We start from the raw sequence: 14,634 nt of genomic DNA on the forward strand, positions 1-14,634 counted from the left end.
ATATTAAGTTAGCCGTTTTTAAAAATCGGCTCAAGAGCTATTTAACAACACTATCACGGACCATAATCTAGTTTACATGGCTCTACACTTATAATAGGAAAGAATACACAAAATATAATGGTATTATAAAACTATAAAAGATGTAAGGGTACTAAACGAATAATGAAACAATTTATGAAGTTATATAACTGTAAAAATTCCATCAAGAAACTTTTCCGAATTAAAGATAGATATTTTAAATGTAAAATATCTGGGCTTGATTAAAATTTCTAACGTTAATCTCAACTAGTATTTTCTATACCTTTTCAGGACTTCTGGACAAACCGAAATGGAATTGGTATGCTCTTTAAATTTTTTAAATTTTTGATAGTGAATTTACAGCTTTAACTAAAAAAACAAACTTAAATTTAAAATCAGCTACAACTCACCTTTAAAGTAATTAACTTATACAGCAGTTCTTGGGCATAGGCTCTTTTTCTGCCCCGATCTTTTTCTTAAAGCTTATGGACGTCTACATTTTTCGAAATGTTGCGCGTACAAGTACGTGCGGCTTGCCCACAAACGTGTTGAAAGCTCATCATATTTTTTTAACTTTACACCCCAATTAACTTATGTTCCAATTAGATGGAAATGAGGCAAACCTAGCGTAGCTCTGTTGTTTATTCAACGTAAGAGGGCATATGCATTATATATCACGGATTACGGAAATTTATAGTTAATAAATCTTTGCCTAACAGGAAGAAAGAAACTGCAAGCTTGTCCAACGAAATTGAGTCTCCGCCATCAAGCAGTAACAGCTTTTATGGAGTTAGAAGAGCCGATTATTAATGCTATTACTGAAATATCTCAATGGCTTGAAAGAAATATTTCCCCAGAAGCTTATTGAATTCAATAGTTATTCTAAATTTTTTTTCTCATTAGAATGTATAAATTATACAACTATTTTATGTAATACTTTTCAAAAACATGACATTGACTTGATTAAGAAGATGAGAATATCGGAGAGCATTTTATTAGAACTCAAGGAAATTAGAGCTAATGTTGATGAAGAATTTTATATTTTATGATATTGTTGAGTCAAAAGCAGAGCTATACGTGTTTAATATTTGTCCATCTCGACTTGCAGCAAGCAAGCTTATCGACAAAACATTAATTTAGGATCAGTAGAAGAGTATTGTAAAGCAAATTTCCTCTCTCTTAGATACATTTATTTACATTACATCTTCATTGAAATTTTAATATAAATTTTTTTTAAATATTAATTTATAACGATTATGAAAATTGTCGGTACATCTTTATTGAATTTTTATTTTAATTAAACATGCTTACTAACCCATTTAATTCAAAAAATATTATCAAAAAAATAATAATTTACTATAACATTATAAAATATGAAGATCTTTGAAGATCGTTGCTCAAAATTTTTTAAAAATAAAAGATCTTTAAATTTTACGATTGCTCAAATTTTTTTAAAATTAAAAGTTCTTCAAATTTTAAGATCTTCAAAAATCTTGCTTAAAAATCTTCAAAGATCATTTGTACAACTCTGAATATAATAATTCCATTTTATATTTAGCATCACAATCCGCGTGAGATAAAATATGAATTACATTTTATGCTCTCCACATCAACTATTCACCGTTTCTTATATATCCTATTAATTTAATATGAAATAAAAAAAACAAACATTTTACAGTGTTGAACATCTTAACAGTCGCTCGCAGTGTTAATAAAATTTATACAAAAAAAAATTATATTTTATCGTATTTTAAAATTACTTTGTACAAATAAATTCACAATTTTACACAATTATTGGAAAAATTAAACAATCATATATTATTTTATGGTAAAATTAAGATCTTATTTTTATTATTGTAATTTTTTTGATTAGCAGATATTTATAAAAATAATTCCCAATTTATAAGATTTTTATTATTGTTAATTTATTATTAATATTTTTTTATTATTTTTATTCTCTATTTTTTTATATTGTTAAAACGTGTCATATGAACACTAATAAAATTTTTCTCTCAAAAATCACTGCTTTATTTTCCTACTGGAACAAATAGCATTTTCTTTTTTAAAATACTTTTCGCCATACTTTCAATTTTGTCCCGAAATTTTAAGTTGATGTCAATACAAAATTTAAATACTATCGGTATCTATTAGAAATAATTTTTTAATGATTTATATACAATAGATCCATTTGCTGATGCATCTAATAATAGCGATACTGTACAAGATTCGACAATACATATACGAATTCAGCAAAGAAACGGAAGAAAAACATTAACGACTGTTCAAGGCATAGCTGAAAAATATGATAAAAAAATTATTGTTAAAGCTTGCAAAAAGGTAATGAATTAAAAACTTATGCTAATATGTCTAATTTTAGGAATTTGCATGTAATGGTACAATAATAGATCATCCAGAATTTGGAGAAGTTTTGCAATTTCAGGGTGATCAGAGAAAAAATGTAAGTCAGTTCTTACTTCAGGTTGGTATAGCAACACCTGAACATTTGAAAATTCATGGTTTTTAAAAATATTACCTTCAAGTTATTGTTATTTTTATTTGAATTCTCATTGTTATTTTATATCCCTCAAAATATAAATTATTTATAGCAGTACACCTAATAAACTTAATTAATGCTATGATTATACCTGTATTGATAATGTTATAATAAAATTCTTACACTTAGAGTACTAATGTTTGTTTTACCTTTTATTAACATTAAATCAAGTTAAATATGTATTATATGTGTAAAATATTGTAGAACTTGATATTAACATAGATTATTTAAATCAAGTTAACTATGTATTATATGTTTAAAATATTGTGGCATAGATTATTATAGGCTATGACTTTTTTTTGGCAGATTAATCAAAATAAGCAGTTTTATATTTAAAAAATTATGTTTTGGGAAGTATGTAACCTCATTTTTTATACAAATAAGTTTCTTAATTTCAATATTATCAAACGTAATATATAAAAAAATTAGTATATATTTAACACAATATCAAAAAATGAGATCAATTATTTAATTAAAATTTTTATTGTATAATGTGTCTTTGAGCATTTCCAAATAAATGATGCAACTCACATATTATTGAATAAGAGCCTTTTAAGATCTATCTCTCATTTTTTATCATCTTTGGCTATTGGAGGAGATTTACAATATATCAATTTTATATCAAGGCCAACGTATGATATAAATAAGATAAAGCAATTGCATATTCTGACCCCCCCCCCCAAATCATCCTATAAATTTGTTCCTCTTTATTTAAATATTTTTCCCAGTAAAATTTCGATCCTGGTATAACGAGTACCAATTTAGTAAATGTAGACACCGAATTTAACTCAAAAATCAATTTTTATTTTCCATATCAAATCCAATATATAATAATCATAATCCATAATATATTCTTCATTTTACAATCAATAAAACATCTAACTCATTTCATAAAATCTCTGATTCATTTCATAAAAATCACACTGAATAAAATATTATTAATAAAAACATATCCAAAAAAATAATAATCTGATTGACATTTCTTGAAAATGAATAAACATTTTTTATTTTTCTCTTTAATTCAACATTTGCAACACCTCTGCAAGGCTCACTTATTCTTCTTAAAAAAGAGAATGTTCTCTCATTAGTTTACTAAGAGCTGCTAATATATAACCATTTTAATACATTAGTAGTATAATTTAAAATGTGTTTGAAATAATGCAAAGCATCCATAACATTTTTTGGGACTGTATCAACCTTAGTTTAATCTTTTTTGTAACATCTTCATAAAAATCTAACAAATATTTATATTTTTTTTCTATCACCATATGAAAAAGGTTGGTAGAGGGGACATTTATTTTATAATACTCTTATACTGATCCTATATTAATGTTTTGACAATGAGCTTGCTCGCTGCAAGTCGAGGGTGACAAATATTAAACACATATAGCTTTGCTTTTGACTCAACAATAACATAAAATATAAAATTCTTCATCAACATTAGCTCTAATTTCCTTGAGTTCTAATAAAATGCTCTCTGCTATTCTCTTCTTCTTAATCAAGTCAGTTATGTTTTTGAAAAGTATTACATAAAATAGTTGTATAATTAAATGATAAATTCTAATGAGAAAAAAAATTTGGAATAAGTATTGAATCCAATAATTTTCCTGCTTCTGAGGAAATATTTCTTTCAAGCCATTGTGATATATCAGTAATAGCATTAATAATCGGCTCTTCTAACTCCATAAAAGCTGTTACTGCTTAATGGCGGAGACTCGATCTCGTTGGACAAGCTTGCAATTTTTTTCTCCCTGTTGGACAAGGACTTTCAGAGATAATTATTATTTGACTAGAAATTTAGATAAATATGACGCTACTAAAATTTGAAAATAATAGGTAAATTACGCCAAGGAAAACTTGAAATCGAAATTAATTGATAAAAGAACTTAGTAGATGAATGTGATAAATAAATGTAATTATATATATATGATATAGGAATAAATATTAACAAATATAAATGAATATTAACAAAAATATTTTTGAAAAATATAATCCGGCATCTGAATTTTTTAGCTGGGGTGGGGGGAGGGGGGTTGTCCCATTGTCTCCCCCCCCCCCCGCTGCTTACGCCAATGCTTGCAACACTTGTCGTTTTGCCTAAATGTTTTAATTCTTCATAATATTTATCATTTAATATTGATTTTAGCATATATTTTAATTTTGTTCTTGGATCTAGGAAGCATGATATATAATTGGTAAGGGTACTAAATTAGCCTTCGTAGGCTTTAAATTTATTCAGCATTAATTTGGCCGCTTTTTTTATATCCTCATTAACGTGTGTATTAAATGTTTCATTTAAAAAATCCCCATCGAAGCGACGAATAAAGCCGCCGTCCCAATAATTGTATTTTCCGATGAAACTTCACACGTAATCTTGAAAAAAGGTTTCAATTTCCTTAAAATATTTTGCCTCATTGACATTAATATATTTCTTTGGGAAGACATTCTTCCCCTAATCGTTTAATAGCGTCTAAATTCTTTAAAATAAAATATATTATAAAAATAACATTTAAGATTATGGTTAATTTACTTTATTAATTGTAGAAATCATAAGATACTTTGAATTCCACCTAGTGACCACATCGAGTGGTAACCTTGTACCGCCAGAGATGGCGATGTATTTTTGTATGAACTTAGGCTACAGGTGAAGTTTTTTCACCAATTTATGTATTTTTTCTAATTTTTGATCAAAAATATTTAGCCCTTCTTTAACTATTATATTGATAACATGCGCTAGGCATCTATGACTATAGAAGGGCATATTGTATTTTTCCCTATAATGATTGGCCCAATGATATATATAACTATAGATTGGCGATCATGCATAAAAAAACGTCCACACATTGAAATCAGCTTTAGCGCCATTTTGTAGCTTGTACGTTGATCAAATGCCTCAATAATAATAATAATATATCATTGGATTGGCCATTATTTCTGCTGCACTTATCATATTTTTTACATTATCATGTGTAATTGCTATAACTTTTTTTTAATCTCAAATGTTTCAAGAGATTTTAATAAATAATTAGCTATATCTTGTCAATTATGCAGGTGAGGTAGTTCTACTAAATCAAGAAGGTAATTTTTTAGTTTTTAATTATTTGTTATATAATGGACAGTAATCGAACAATAAGATAAGGAGTTGATTCCTGTCCAAACACCATCTGTGGAGAGGGAGATTCAGCTTTGTACATTTTTTAATGTTTCTATAATTTTAGATTTTGATGTTTCATAAATCGAATGCAAGTATATTTTCACGGTTTGTCTTGTCCATATATTTTCCCTTTTAAATATAAACGCGAATATATCCCTGAATTCACTAGAGTCAAGTAGGTTAAACGGTAAATTATTTTTAACAATATATCTGAGTATTAGTTTATTTAAATGTTTAATTTCTTCAGGTTGTAGTTTTCTTATACCCGATAAATTTTTGGGCATTATTTATTTAGTTTGGAAAATAATATCCGGGTGGAATATTTTAATATTCTTTTTAAAGTTGGCTAAAAATATTAAAAATAGATTTTGCAAATATATTATACTTGTAGCTGTATGGATACTGTAGATTTTCTCACAATACACACATTTGCGCCTTGATTTATTAGGTGTATTTTCAAAAATATTTTTTATATTGAAATTGTTATTATATATTGAAGAAGTAGATGATGTATTGGCTATTGAGGAGGTAAAAGAGCTTTAACTAAATTATGGTCTTGATTCATAAGATCTTCCTACAATTTATAATTATATTAGCAATAAATGTCATAATTACTTCGAAATCTAACGTGTCATCCACCATTTCTATGTTATTCATATTAGAGATCTGCAAAGTTAGGCCCGGTGTAACGTGTGAAAGTGATCTGTGAGATTTCGAAATCTCACGCAATCACTTTCACACGGATGGGTTGTGAGATTTTGATGATAATGGCCCCCAATGTTTTTGAAGCGATAAATGCAAAAATTTTCATGACATGAATTTAAATGATAATATACTATAGAGACAATAATGGTATAAAACCTAACTGTTAAATTATAATCTATGTTTTAGAATAATATTTTAATAATGCTTTGCAAGATATATATATCGTTTCATTTTAAGAACTCATCTTTATTTTTTTAAGATCATTAAGTCGAATAATGAGAGCTGTAAAATCAAGGAACATCATTAAAGTTAAGGATATAAAATATAATATAGAGACAATAATGGTATCACACCTAAATATTTAATTATAATCTATGTTTTAAAATAATATTTTAGTAATGCTTTGTAAAATATATTGTTTCATTTCAAGAGCTCATCTTTATTTTAACATCATTAAAGTTAACAATATAATAAAATTTCTCTTTTTGATATATATAAATTTAATTTAAAAGTAGATTATATATAACAAATAAAATTAAGTATTACAAGGTGTGGTGGGTAGTCTAGTTAGTAAGACTTACATTACCTATCCTCAAAATGCGTGTTCAAATCCATGTAGAGTACATTTTTTATTTAAATTGTTTTTTTTTATCTATCTTATCTAAATAGTCGCCGCCTCTCTATAGTTTTAAATTTATATTTTTAGTCTGCATATCATACCAAATAGTGTGTGATAAGATATGCAGATTAGAGGTCTGTAATGGGCGGGTTTTTAGCGAAAAGATTTATTTAACCTGCCCTCGCTCTCACTTATAATTTTTTTTATATATATTTTGTTTTAAAATTATTTTATGGCTGGTTTGGCTCTTTATTTATTTTAATGTATTTTTAATTAAACATATAATATGGAATATTATGAAAAACTATTTACTGTTCTGATCATTTTGCCTGAAAAATATCAAATTCTCCCAAATTTTTTAACCCTCTCGCCCAATGTTGAAAATATTTTTTTTAAAGTACGGGCGAAAAAACCACCCAATCCAGACCTCTAGTTCAATTATTGATAGGAGGCTCCAATCAATATCATAATTAAAGTTTAGCAATATTTAGGTAGGAAAGAGATCCTTACTAACATGCTAATTTACACAACATGAAATTTATAAAATAACCAAATACTCCGATCACATGATATTTCTTATACAAACATCTTCTCGATAGACATTAATTTAGACAAAGCTCATATATGACAGAAAATTTACTAGAGGCAAACCGCCTTTTCTACCCAACCCTCTAAAAATCACAGCAAAGAAACAGTAAGATAAATTCTTAGCTTAAATGGCTTAATCGTAATGCTTATTTTGTTTACCTAATATAATGTTATAAAGATAATCCATCTCTATATTATTTTGTACTGAATTGGGTCACAAATATTAGATAAAACTTTATTTAGCATAAGAAAATAGACGAAGAACTTTATTGATATAAATATTTATACATAATTTTAAATTTAATAAAAACATCATGGAAATATATATAATTATTATCATATATTGCATATCAGAATGTAATTGAATATTATTTATAAACTACAACTTTCATAAAAAATATATATATAAGGCAATAAATTATAATATGAATGAAATATAATTATATATATTTATATAAAAAATTTTTTTTAATAAAAATAATAAATAGTGATTAGATGGAAGATAAATCGCAATCTAAAACATTTTCAAAATGACTCCCCCCATTTTTTATATAAATAAAATTATTATTAAATATTTTTATATTGTCGCGAATATAAAATGGGTCATATCGGGCCCATACAAAATTATCATTATATTTTATATAAGTAAAAATAGCCATATTTAACATTGTGGCCATCGCCCTGACTTCTGTGTCAGAAGCCCATATCTTCTGTGTCATTACATTATTTGAGACATAAGTTTTTATCTCTATTTTTTTGTTCATCTCGTAAAGATAATTTTCAATTACCTTTCCCATCTCGGATGTTAGCATAAATTGTGCCAACCATTGCCTGAGAATAACATGGGAATTTTGAGCTCCAGTAAGCTCTACACTAATCGCCCTAAATTATATAAATTAAATAAAATGAAATTTTATTCTAATATGTTTTACCTATAAAAACAATTCCCATCACCTTCAATTTGCACCAGGATGGTGGGTTCACCAAGTTGTTTCCCATAGTCTACATCCCGACAACGTTTGGGAGGCTTTAAACCATATATTTTAGCATGATATTTTTTCCATACCTTTGTTGTAGGAAAAAAATATCTAGGGATATTTTCTAATTTATTTATCATCAAAATATCATCATCCAATTCTGTATACGTAATAAATTAAAAAATAAATCAAATATATATCAGAAATAACATTACCTATGGGAGTTTTTGGATTGATAAAATCCCTGTCAAGCTGAATATTTTTATCTTCAAACTCAACATTTTGGGAACCACTATCTATAGGTAACACATGTGCTGCTTTATTTTCAAAAAAATAATTCAAATATATCCTATATACAATACCTCTGGGAGACTTTGGATCAACAAACTCCATAGCAAGTGGAATAATTTGATCATAAAGGCCATTTTGGGAACTACTATCTAAAGGCAATGCATTAATTTAAAAATAATTATACTGTTATTAAATATTAATTTTTGTATCTAAAAATATTTTTTTTACTTCATAAAAAATGTAATTTTTTAAAAATCATTACCATTTTCATCTGGATATTCATTGTTTCTTACAATAAATTCTTTTAAATTGGATAAATTATATTTTGTTTTTAATATGAGATTATTTGTGGTTATTAATTCATATACACCTTGATATACAGTAATAATTAATATAATATAAAATTATTACCCTTATCAAATATTTTATTGATCAAATAAGGGCCTATCCAGGGGTTCAACATTTTCCCCCCTTTCCTGTCTGACCTTTTATGGTTCCAAGCAAGAACCTTTTGTCCCAAAATAAAAGATTTAGAACCATTTGATCTTTTTTCGTAATCCTTTTTTTGTTTAAGCTGGGCTATACCAATATTTTGTATAGCCAGTTCGGTTATTTTTTTAAGATGAGCCATTTTAATTTCTAACTCTTCTTTTAAACAATGATCAATTGTTATTTTTGCCATAACCTCTGGTAAGGCTAATACATCCTCAATATTGTTTTGTAACTAAATAATAATTAAAAATATAACATTAAAAATTATTTCTACTGTAAGAGGGCGTCGTGGTTTCTGACCATACATCAGTTCATAGGGCGAAAATCCCGTAGAAGAGTGTATGCAAGAATTGTAGGTGCCACACACCCCTACCAAAGCATCTGGCCAGTCAGTTGGGATATCCAAAACCGATTTTGCTATTCGGTTCTGGATTGTTCTGTTAACTCGCTCAACCAAACCATTTGCTTGTGGGTGGTAGGCTGAGGTTACTCTCTGGACAATCCCACAATATTTATGGAATTCTGTACAAACATTGTTACAGAATTCCCTGCCTTGATCATTTATCTGAATCTTTAATAAATATATATTTTAGTTTTATTAAATTTAAAAAAATATATATTAATATAATAAAATTCAGTTAAAATTGATATTTTTATTTTATTACTTCATAGCATTGGTGGGTGTTGACAATGATGTATAAGGCTTTTACAACAGATTTAGCTGTTTTATCCTTAATAGGAATAGCCATTAAATATTTTGAAAAATAGCATATGGCACATAAAATATATTTGTATTTTTCCTTGGATTCTGGCATCTGGATTAAATCGATGCCAATTTGATACCAAGACTTTGGCACAACTTTAATATTGTGTAAAGCTTTGAGGTTTTATCAAAACGACTGCTTGATTTTTGACAAACCTCACAGGATTTGATAAACTCTCTAACACTTTTATTGCTCCCCAACCAATAAAAGCTTAAAAAAAATAATTAAAAGAATATTGCAAATTTTTACTTTTCAGCTATTATTTGATTAGTTTTATTAATCCCCAGATGCCCTCCCATAGCAATACCTGCAACTGTAGATACACCCCCCTCATGTATTGTTTTAATTATTTTTTTTTGTTCATCTCCTGTCAGTATAACTTTTCTTTCTTCTAAAATATCATTAAATTATATATAATAATATTTGTGATGCAGAAAAAATATATATAATTAATGGCTAGAATAATAAACTGCACTTAATTTTGTCATACAATTTTAGTTGTATATATTATAATACCTAACTTTAATAAATTAATTATGCAATCATTTATAAGCCCAATATACATTATAATAAAAGTATCTAACATTTACTTTTCATCTTTATGTGATAATCTAAATTAAATTTTAGTTGTAAAATAGCATTTAATAATGACTATATGTAAAATTTTATTAAATGTTCTTACATATATATATATATACACTTACATTTGCAGCTATAATTAATTTTAGATGAAAAAAAGATAATAATCAATGGCCTGAGCATTTTTCAATGTTAAAAAATAATATATTGCATTAAACTTATAATGGCTAATTTTAATAAATTAATCATGACATATCTAAAATTTAATTTCCCATAAAAGTATCTAACATTTACTTTTCATTTTTATGTGATAATCTAAATTAAATTTTAGTTGTAAAATAGCATTTAAATGACTATATGTAAAATTTTATTAAATGTTCTTACATATATATATATACACTTACATTTGCAGCTATAATTAATTTTAGATGAAAAAAAGATAATAATGGCCTGAGCATTTTTCAATGTTAAAAAATAATATATTGCATTGAACTTATAATGGCTAATTTTAATAAATTAATCATGACATATCAAATTTACTTTCCCCATAGAATAATTGATTTTCTATAATCTTGAAGGCGGTTATCTTTCTTAGAAAATTAGCCTTATTAACATTTACCGGAATTTTAGAGAATACAAGGAAGTCATATATATCATTATAATTTGAACTAAAATATTTCTGAAATAAAAATATATTTCCGTTAAAAATTTACTTCATAATCATATCATATCATATTATACACTGGGGAGACATCCCACAATTAAGTGGGCACGCAGAAAATTTACCCTACTGTCTGGGCCCTGTTTAATTTGAGTGGGATGACAGGTACCACTCGTGGATAAGTGAAAAAGAATTTCAAATTAAATTGTATTATATAGAAATATTTTTAATTTGACAGCCTCATTCAAATCTGACGTTTTTAAAGTATATTTAAATTAATAATGCGAGATTTTAAAAATATCTATGAGATTTTGAAAAAATCCATGAGATTTTGAAATATTGAATAGCCGTGAGATTTTGATGATTTTAATGGCCCCCAATGTATTTGAAGCGATAAAAATCAAAATCTCATAAAATCACTTTCACACGGTGTCAGCCGTGAGATTTTGATGGTGTGAGAATTCGAAATCTCACGGTAATCACTTTCACACGTTACACCGGCCCGAGTCCGGTCTATTTAAAATAATCGGGTTCGGGTCGGGTCTAATATTTAAAAAAAGTTCGGGCCGGGTCTGGTCGGACCTTGGAATTTTTTTTAAATATATCTAAATTTATCAATTTTATATTGAATTTTTTATGTAAAATAAAAATATTTGATTTTATTTATTGAAACTAAACGACATATAACATATGTCTTTTATTTTGAGTAATTATAAAGATTAATTTCTAAATTTAAATAAATTCGGGCCGGGCCGGGCTTGAAAAATTAGGCCCGATGCAGATCACTAATTCATATAAGGAGGGGTGTTAAAAACTTTTATTAAAAAAAGGATTTATAATTTAAAAATTTTTTTATTAAAAAATATGGATTTAAAATTTTATTATATATTTTTTTAAATTTCATTTCAATTAAAAATAATAATAATTTTATACTAAATCTCTGAAATAGTAAATTTTAATTCTTGTAATTTGTTAACGCCTAGCTGGCACCTAATTAAGGGAGTGGGGGAATAATTTTATTTTTTTGGATATAAATTTCATTGTTTTTTATTTAATTATTTTTTTTATACATACCAAAACTGGGGGGGGGGGGGGAGGTGGTATTTTTATTTTGCTTTTCCCAACTTAAGGAAAAAAAGAAAAGATATTAATTAAAAATTTTTTTTTTTTTTTAAAATCGTAGATTCGAGGGTTCTATCCTCCAATGTTGATAAAATGTTCTAACTCTATTAGAAGATTGATTCATATTCTTTTTCCATTTATGAGCTTTATCTCGTTACATTTGAAAATATGAAAAATGCTTCTTTTTTGCCCAAATTGTTAAATGTTTGGTGATTTAAATACCATGTCTTCCAAGATTAATATCTCATCCATTCCTTTTCCCAATAGTAAATCAATAGAGTCAATGCTTGCTTTCAAGGGCACTAACCTTCAAAAAAGAATACCTCAAACATGATAACCAGTAATGTAGTTTTGAAAGAGGCCAAAATTGTTTGAAACCTTTCCCCCCGTCTGATTTCAATACCTATTTCAATTAGTGGTTTATTTTTCAGTCTTCTCAAAACAGGTATATTTTGATTTTATTTTTCCTCTAGCTGTTTCCATTAATCTCTCTCTGAGAAGTACTAATACTATATATTACAAATTAAGAAATATGTAGTAAGTAATTTGTCTACCTTGTTATATTCTAGTAACTTAAAATGGTTTTGCCTTTATGTATTTTATTGTTACCATAACTTTAAATATAATTAACATATTACAAATATATTAAGTTTTTAATACTTTTATCTGTAATCTGTCTACACTGCGATAGTCTATTTATTTTAAAATGGTTTAGTCTCAATATACTTTATTGTTTTGGCCCTTAGATCTTAAATTGGTTTTAGTAGATTTTTCTGTTTATAGTAGATTTAACCAACATGTAACAAATATATTTAGCTACTTAATACTTTTAATGGTTTTAAATTGGGCTTAAATTCATATATAGTAAATACTTTGTTAAAAGTATGTTTTAAACTTCATAAAATAAGTACATTGGATTATTATACATTATAACATTTAAATGTTTTTGCTTCACATTTGTTAAATTTAGTAGATTTTAGAGATTTTATTAGTTCTTAAACTAAATAATTGATGTTTTGACTTCTCAATATATATATATAAATTACATTTTATAAATATTAGTCTAAATTAGTCAAAGTTTTTGACTTCTCAACATTAATATATTACATTATATACATATTAGAAAATAGACATTTTATTTTATTACATGTTAAAGGTTTTAGTTTCACATGGGTTAAATTCTAGTTACTTTAGATATCTTATTTAGCTAAAATTTAAATAGTTTATTAGTTTTTTTTTCTTTTTTAATACGTAAGCTTCACAAAAAAATATTCAGTTGACTGAATATTTCTCTTTAGGTCTAACTGTTTTTCATTTCCTATCCTCATAATACTTTTGTTAATAAAAGTGGTGCCACTTTTATTATTTAAATATACATTATTACATTAATTATGTTGTAGCTCTTTGCTTTCATTTAACTTATTTAGTTCTTATTTCCACAAAAGTAGTTCATCTGGTTGGCATTTATGATAACATTATTTATGATTCGACTTTTCTAAATTAAAGATCTTTTTTGTCCTATAAGTATATTAATTAAAATTGGATTAGTTTAAATTTAATATTTTATAAGTTTTTGTAAGTTTTTAGCTCACTTAGTTTGAAAAGGTTGCAGAAATCAAAGGCAGAAATCAAATGTTATAAACGTATATTACGTCAATTTATTGATATTTAAATTTAAAAAATATATGATCACATAATTCAAAATAGTTTCCTATATATATTGACAATTTAATTTAATGTAGTTTATAATAAATTGATTTTTTTTTTAAAGTTAAAATAAAAAATTGAACATTAGTTTATTAAGTAAATTGATTTATAAAATATAAAATTTAATATTAGTTTATAAACAAATTGATTTTTAAAATATAAAAGTTGTTTTTAACAAAAAGAAAGAAACAATTCTTATTACATTTGAAATATATTAAGTTACGCCATAAATAGCTTAAGGATGTAAAAAAAAACAATTTTTTAAAGTTAAGATAAAATACATGAGTGTCAATGTTTAACATTTCACACTTTTTTTTTTTTTTATTTGCCCTCTGTCTATAATTTTGTCGTTTGTCATTCTTGCTCGTTAACCCCTTCGTTGATCTTTTTTTGTTGTACGTTT

General features: G+C 26.0%; 2 protein-coding genes across 5 annotated transcripts; one reads left to right on the forward strand and one right to left on the reverse strand.

Annotated features, from left to right (window-relative positions):
- The first annotated feature begins 2,045 nt into the window (after positions 1-2,045).
- On the forward strand, positions 2,046-2,700 carry LOC135931866 (eukaryotic translation initiation factor eIF1-like). The gene is made up of 3 exons (XM_065469171.1): positions 2,046-2,158; positions 2,201-2,355; positions 2,396-2,700. The coding sequence occupies exons 1-3, from the start codon at positions 2,131-2,133 to the stop codon at positions 2,540-2,542; spliced, it is 330 nt and encodes a 109-aa protein (XP_065325243.1). The 5' UTR covers positions 2,046-2,130; the 3' UTR covers positions 2,543-2,700.
- A 5,412-nt stretch (positions 2,701-8,112) lies between these two features.
- LOC135922911 (uncharacterized) lies at positions 8,113-11,617 on the reverse strand. Of its 4 annotated transcripts, none has more exons than XM_065457437.1 (11): positions 11,455-11,617; positions 11,282-11,409; positions 10,412-10,553; positions 10,064-10,372; positions 9,673-9,969; positions 9,318-9,630; positions 9,169-9,276; positions 8,978-9,055; positions 8,831-8,929; positions 8,571-8,775; positions 8,113-8,520 (listed from the first exon to the last, which is right to left on the reverse strand). In XM_065457437.1, the coding sequence occupies exons 4-11, from the start codon at positions 10,211-10,213 to the stop codon at positions 8,130-8,132; spliced, it is 1,641 nt and encodes a 546-aa protein (XP_065313509.1). In that variant the 5' UTR covers positions 10,214-10,372; positions 10,412-10,553; positions 11,282-11,409; positions 11,455-11,617; the 3' UTR covers positions 8,113-8,129. The 4 variants fall into 4 exon arrangements, with proteins under 4 accessions (XP_065313509.1, XP_065313505.1, XP_065313506.1 ...); XM_065457433.1 differs by having other exon boundaries at positions 8,114-8,520; positions 8,831-8,932; XM_065457434.1 differs by lacking the exons at positions 11,282-11,409; positions 11,455-11,617 and adding an exon at positions 10,867-10,916 and having other exon boundaries at positions 8,114-8,520; positions 8,831-8,932.
- Between the last annotated feature and the right edge of the window lie 3,017 nt (positions 11,618-14,634).

The sequence above is a fragment of the Gordionus sp. m RMFG-2023 genome, chromosome 1, assembly GCF_954871325.1.
Source record: "Gordionus sp. m RMFG-2023 chromosome 1, tfGorSpeb1-WG-v2, whole genome shotgun sequence".
Classification (NCBI taxonomy): domain Eukaryota; kingdom Metazoa; phylum Nematomorpha; class Gordioida; order Chordodea; family Parachordodidae; genus Gordionus; species Gordionus sp. m RMFG-2023.

What these genes read in the sequence shown, in the direction of transcription:
- LOC135931866 (XM_065469171.1), top strand. Translation starts at nt 2,131, where the DNA reads ATGTCAATACAAAATTTAAATACTATCG. An exon ending in ACAAAATTTAAATACTATCG is followed by an intron (nt 2,159 to 2,200) that starts GTATCTATTAGA and finishes TATATACAATAG; the next exon opens with ATCCATTTGCTGATGCATCT. An exon ending in TTGTTAAAGCTTGCAAAAAG is followed by an intron (nt 2,356 to 2,395) that starts GTAATGAATTAA and finishes GTCTAATTTTAG; the next exon opens with GAATTTGCATGTAATGGTAC.
- LOC135922911 (XM_065457433.1), bottom strand. Translation starts at nt 10,213, where the DNA reads ATGCCAGAATCCAAGGAAAAATACAAATATATTTTATGTGCCATATGC. An exon ending in AACCACGACGCCCTCTTACA is followed by an intron (nt 9,631 to 9,672) that starts GTAGAAATAATT and finishes ATTATTATTTAG; the next exon opens with TTACAAAACAATATTGAGGA. An exon ending in GATGGGAATTGTTTTTATAG is followed by an intron (nt 8,521 to 8,570) that starts GTAAAACATATT and finishes TATATAATTTAG; the next exon opens with GGCGATTAGTGTAGAGCTTA.